We start from the raw sequence: 6,692 nt of genomic DNA, 5'->3' as shown, positions 1-6,692 counted from the left end.
CACAGTTCACTTAAAATGTTATAAGGAACCCAGGTTCATTCCACTGAATAAAATGAGAAAGAGACGTGGGTAGGCAAAATAGAGTTTGTTTATTAGTACAAAAGTTTAAAATGCAGGAATAATAGTCACCCAGCCAATTACTAAGCTGGAAATCACAATCCACAATAAGGATTCACATTTACTTCGGAGCTGTAGCCTATTGGCATCAAATGGGCTAAGAGAGGGAGCAAAAGAGGAGAATCACACTAAGTGCACACACACACACACACACACTCACTCCAATACCCGTGATTTTATCAGTGGTGCTCACACAGCATAACACAGCACACGGTGAAGGAAAGCCTCACTGCCGTCGGACACACAGCTCCTGCAATTGTAATACAAAACAGAATAAATCAAATCAATAGAAATTAATCAATAAAAACTTATTAAATGCAGGGGAGCAAAAGAAACCCTTCTTATTAAATGCAGGGGAGCAAAAGAAACCCTTCCAACATAAAGAAAAGAAATAAATTCTAGCTTAAACAGCTAGATAATACCACAAAAGGAAAAGGAAAATAAATTTAAAGACAACAATGTCCAAGAGAAAATCTCAGCATTCTGAACCGGTCCAAAATGAGAAACACCACAAAGGGAAAATGAAGAAATAAATATCTGAATGAGCGCGGCCCTTGAACTCGTTATTTCCCAACGTACGAGGAAAAGATCTTTAAAATACAGTCACAGTAGGAGCAGGTTTTAACCAACAACTCCAAAATCGGGCCGCGCTAAATCACCCAGGACAAAATGATGAAAACACACACAACAAAAATATACAGAAAAGAAACGAAAGCAAATCCAGCAGGAACAAAACAGCAGAGTGCTTCTATATGTAGTAGGGAAATGCAGCACGCACAGTCTTAGCCCCTAACAGATAAGAAGACGATTAGTAAACTAGTTATAGTTTATGAACAGCAATCGGAAATATAAACACACATACCAAATAACGCAGCCGTTTGCCACACCAGAAAGCAGAGCTGACGTCAGTATCCACGGGATAGAAATGAAGTAGATGCCAAACAGCATATATTGGATGTCCCCACTCAAACGGTAAACACACGGGAATGCTGCGGTAAAGATAAACATAGCTGACCCCCACACCACATCACCTAAAACCTCTGGCAATATACTAAATCTTACGTACCTGGGACTAGGCAGTGTAACGAGCCAGACCGCACGTAACGGTTGTTTACAATAGACTCTCCAGTGTACGCAAAGCCCCACAAAATGACACAAGCGGTGTTAAAATGCCCAAACGGCTGTGTTTTAACCACAGACCTCTGTTGAATGCCGGTAAACAGGAAGAGCGCAGGCACAGAACAGATGACGCACATCCGGCCCGCACCAAACAGCCATTTATACACACCTCCCTGCGGGAAGATAGGCTACCAATAACATGACATCACTACAGGGAGGATCTGACTAATCTGCCACAATCTACCCCTACTTTTTTGTATCGTCGCCCCGACGATAGAATACGGCAACCCTACTTATCAATTCCAAGGCCTGTAAATGACAGAGATCCCACTAGAGACAGACCCACCTAGGGGCACAGCCTCACCAGGCACCTCCACTGACCGTGGCAGGTGATGGACATTGGAGTGCTGGCCTGCTCTGGGTCTCGTTGATCTCCGCAAAGCCATTACCTCAGTGCCTGGTGGGCCTACAGACACAGTAACAGATCCCGGAGCGAGACCCATTTCTCCAGAACGGTGTTGTCCTTGGGCTACTGGTATCCCAGGTACCGTCACAGGGGGGCAAGGGTCCAAGATATCCAAGGGAGCTTGGACAGCTGCAGGGACTAAATTACTAACAGCCGGACTCTGAGCCTGGGGGGTTTCAGGGACAAACAGTAGCAAATCGCCCTCGTCTGGCTCATCCTCTAAAGGCAGCGCCCCCTCCACCAAAGGCCTATCCTGAGGGCTCGAAACTGGACGGTCCCCTAAAATCTTAGCCTTCAACAAAGAGCGATGAACATGCCTTACCTTACCCAACTCATCAACCGGTGCAATTGTATATACTGAACCCCCTTCAACAGGTGCCTTCACTACTTTATACACAACTGGGCTCCACAAGTCTTGGATCTTATGGCGACCTCTCATGCCACACTCACGGAGGTAAACCAACTGGCCCTCCTCAAGTGACACACACCGCACATTCTGATCATGATGTGTTTTACGTCTCTCCGCGGCCACCCTTAGCCGATCACGTACCCCTTCAAAGGCCACATGGAGCCTAGTTTGATGTTCCACAACCCACTCATGAACATTACCTACCCCCACCTCCTGGACTCTGCCCAACAAAAAGTCAACTGGGAGCCGTGGTTCTTGCCCAAACATTAGGAAGTATGGAGACTCACCAGTGGTCTGATGCGGGGTGGTGTTATAACAGAAAAGTACTTGTGGAAGGCAAGACACCCAGTCCCTCTTCCGAGAAACAGGCAATGTACGGAGGAGATTATGCAACGTCCTATTGAAGCGCTCGCATTGGCCATTACCAGCCGGATGGTAAGGAGTAGTGCGAGACTTCTCGACCTTGTACAACTGACAGAGCTGCTGGATGAGAGAGGATTCAAAGTTACGGCCCTGATCGGAATGAATCCGACCAGGGACCCCAAACTTGTAAAACCACTCGGCCACAAGAACCCGGGCCACAGTCTCCGCCCGTTGGTCCCGTGTGGGAATAGCCATGGTGTACTTCGTGAAGACATCAGTCATCACGATGACATTTTCAACTCCTGAACGAGAGGGTTCAAGCACAGTAAAGTCAATGGCTACGATCTCGTTAGGTCTTGATGCCAACAAATGGCCCATAAAAACTACGGGCAGTGGGACCCCCATGCTTAGCAACTTGGCACCTTTCACACTCCTGGCACCATCGTGCCACTTCTGAGGACATTCCAGGCCAGTAGCACCGCTGCTGTACCAACTCAGTGGTACGCTCATTCCCCTGGTGCCCATGCTCCTGATGAAGCTGCCTCAAAACCTCAGATTTTAAGGTAGTGGGTAAAATCAATTGAAAACACTCCTCACCCCCATCAGAGCGGAACACTCGTCGATACAATACACCCTCTCTCTCAATGAACCGATCCCACTGACGAAGCAGGATCAATCCCAGCCTAGACAACCGTTTGCGTTCTTCCGCTCTAGGGAACACCTTTCGTTTCCAAAAGGGCAAAATTTCATTAATCACAGGGTCTGCCTGTTGCAAAGAGCTCAATTCTGCAGTGGTATAACTGGGCAGGGCTGTGATCACCGCTTGAGTGGCTTGAACAGCTACCTGCGTACCAGCCCCCTGCTGTACAGCACGAGGAACTGCAGTGCTTGGAAGCAAGTCCCCTAACATGCTAGAGTCGAGTGGGTGCTGCCTCGACAGAGCATCTGCGTTTCTATTACATCTGCCTGATCGATACCTCACCTCAAAATCAAAAGCTGCAAGTTGTGCTGCCCAACGCTGTTCAGTCGCCCCAAGGCTTTGCCGATGATAGATGGCTAAGGGGATTGTTGTCGGTGAAAACAACACATTTGTGCCCCAACAAATATTCACGGAACTTTTCAGCCATGGCCCACTTGAGCGCCAAAAACTCTAATTTCATAGAGCTATAGTTGTTCATATTGCGCTCAGTGGGCCTAAGACTGCGGCTGGCATATGCAATTGGCCGCACGGTTCCTCCCTGTTCTTGGGAAAGAACTGCCCCAAGACCACTGAAACTAGCGTCAACCTCCAGAATAAATGGCAAAGTAAAATCTGCGTAGGCAAGCACAGGGGCAGAGGTGAGTTTCCTCTTTAAGGCTTCAAAACTATCCTGACAATTCTCACCCCAGGCACCGTTAGAACTCACCTCTCTACGTTTCTTTTTGTCTTGCCCCCTGCCAGTTCGGCCACCAATTTATGCAGAGGGGCCGCCAACCTGGCAAACCCCTCCACAAAACGGCGGTAATAACTGGCAAAACCCAGGAACGAACGCAACTCGGACAGACTTGTAGGAGTGCGCCACTGAGCTACCACTTCAATTTTACTTGGGTCTGTGGACACACCTTGAGACGACACCACATGCCCTAAATACTTTACCTCACGTTGAAAGAAGGCACACTTTCCTAACTTGGATTTTAGTCCTTCAGCCCCTAACCGACCCAAGACCACTTCCAGACGCTCCAGATGTTGAGCCACCGAGGAAGAGAACACCACAATGTCATCTAGATACAAGAGCAAAGATTGGCATTGTTGGTCACCAAACAACCTCTCCATCAGACGTTGGAAGGTACTGGGAGCGTTACAGAGACCAAATGGCATCCTGTTCCACTCGAATAGGCCAAATGGGGTACAGAAAGCAGTCTTAGGCCGGTCAACTTCAGTGACAGGTACCTGATTGTACCCGCTGGCTAAATCCATAGTGGAGAAACAGCGGGCACACAGTCAGGGCATCAAGGGACTCCTCAATACGGGGCAAAGGGAAGGCATCCTTCCTAGTTTTAGAATTAAGTTGACGATAGTCTACGCACATTCGTAGACTACCGTCTTTTTTCTTAACTAAAACAATGGGAGACGCATAGGGGCTGCAGCTTTCCCTGATAACCTGTGCCTCAAGAAGTTGATTAATGTGGGACTTTACTACCTCATATTCCGAAGGTGGTATACGCCTGTACCGTTGCCTGACAGGGGTATCGTCCAGAAGCGGAATATCATGGGACAAGAGGTTAGTGCACCCCAGATCACCCTCATGGGCTGAAAACACAAATTTGTACTTGTGAAGCAAAGCCCGGACCCGGCTTTGCTCTTCCCCAGCCAAAACTGACAAATCTATGGCATCAATCTGGTCCTCCACAGTAGAGGGGACCAAGGAACTATGGGAGCCTACAGTAGCAGTTAAGGACCTTACTTCAGTAATCCCTTCTGGCAAACTAATGACAAAGACACCACTCAATGTGCCTAAAGACGTCCTGGGGTAAAGAATCACCTCAGTGGTACCCACATTCACAACCGGGATATACACCGTGCCCCGGGTCACTTGAACCAGTGCGGGGGAGGCCAAAAACCAGCAGGTAAGCCTGAATCTGGAGGCTCAAACAGCACGGGACCGGAAGCATAATGTTCTGAGCAGGTTGCCGCTACCAGCTTCATGGTACCACCTGGAATGTGACACACGCCCCCGCCCCCGCACCCTAACCCCCCCAACACGATCAACAGAGGTCTGGACACTAACCTTACTACAATGTTGTAATGCCTTTGTGACGGAGCTAGGGGCCTGTGACACCACCGGTAAGTCAAAAAGGGATGTACCATGTTGTCCAAAAAGTTCCTGGTAGCACCGGCCAAGGACATTCATCCCCAAAACACCCGGGACATGTCCACCGGCGCCACCAGGAGGATCTCGGACAACCAGCACTCCACACTCCGGTACTACTTTACCACAAAGTTCGACATCGAGCTCCATATACCCGATATAAGGAATCGCAAGACCATTCGCAGCGGTAAGTTGCAACCATTGACACGACCTAAGACGCTCCTGCCCCCATGGTTCAAAATACTGGTGAAAAAGCAACTCTCGGTGATCGTGGACACCATGGAACCGGTATCCACTAAACATGGCACTTGAACACCACCGATGAGCACATTAAGATAAGGACAGGAGGACACCAAACGAGAGACAGAATTTAGACGGTTTACAACATTGAGTCAAATGACTCCCCATCCGCGCTGTGACTCCGCAGCCCGGTGGGGATTAGGTTTCCGACGGCTGTGAAGATCGAAACTGCCTAGACCCAGTCGAAGATGTACCCACTGCTGGAGCGTGAGGGAGAACACGTTCTCCATCACACTCTCGGGCAAAATGGCCAGACCGTTGGCACCTCCGACATACTATATTACTGTGACGTGGGGACCGGCTATATGAATTAGGGACCTGCAAGCGAGCCAACCCTTGGGTAAGTTGGTTTAAACTGTTCTTGTTGTGACTTCAACATTTCCCGTAACTCTGCTAGCTCCGACTTGGGAGGGGAGCTCAACCGAACTACCTGCGACTCCCCCTGTATGGCATACTGGGCCCCATAGGCCACAGGTACAGACTGACTTCGCCCTCTCGCACCCCCAGGCATTCCCTCCCGCTCCCAGCGCATTGCCTCGCTACGAACATCTAAGAGGGAAGAGGTAGGGTCACGGCGGACTAATTGTTTTAGTTCCCGACGAAGACCAATATCGAGCACGTGCTCGACAAACTGGTCACGCAATAAAGCTTCTGCATTTGGTATGGCATGCGGCGACTGCTGTTTTACCCCCTCCAAGAGGCCCATCAATGCAATAGAGAACTCTAAAAGTGTTTCTCCTTCCTGCTGCCTCCTGGAAAAAAATGCCTGTTGCAATGCTACATATGACAAAGAACACCCATACAATTCCTTTAAGGCCCGAATTATCTTATCTGGATCCCCCCTCTCTGTCTCAGACCGATACCTGATCTCATCCCGAGCTTCTCCCTCTAAATGATCAAAAAGAAAGAATGCTTGATCAGCTCTAGACAAATGGCGAACCCGCATACAGGCTTGGGCCTCCTCTACCCATTCATTTATGGTAATACCGGGTCTCCCGCTAAATTTTGGGCACTTCCTATCTCGGGGAACAAACACAAATCGCTCAGTAGATGGGGCACTTGCACCAGC

At 49.1% G+C, this 6,692-nt stretch overlaps 1 protein-coding gene across 1 annotated transcript; it reads right to left on the bottom strand.

Annotated features, from left to right (window-relative positions):
* Positions 1–73: 73 nt before the first annotated feature.
* LOC122140325 lies at positions 74–2,999 on the bottom strand. Its single transcript, XM_042743388.1, has 2 exons — positions 980–2,999; positions 74–367 (listed from the first exon to the last, which is right to left on the bottom strand). Exon 1 carries the CDS (start codon positions 2,997–2,999, stop codon positions 1,533–1,535), a length of 1,467 nt encoding a protein of 488 aa, XP_042599322.1. The 3' UTR covers positions 74–367; positions 980–1,532.
* Between the last annotated feature and the right edge of the window lie 3,693 nt (positions 3,000–6,692).

The sequence above is a fragment of the Cyprinus carpio genome, chromosome B18 (assembly GCF_018340385.1).
Source record: "Cyprinus carpio isolate SPL01 chromosome B18, ASM1834038v1, whole genome shotgun sequence".
Lineage (NCBI taxonomy): Eukaryota > Metazoa > Chordata > Actinopteri > Cypriniformes > Cyprinidae > Cyprinus > Cyprinus carpio.
The sequence above is the reverse complement of the archived record's forward strand: the minus strand, read 5'-3'. Positions and strand labels throughout refer to the sequence as shown.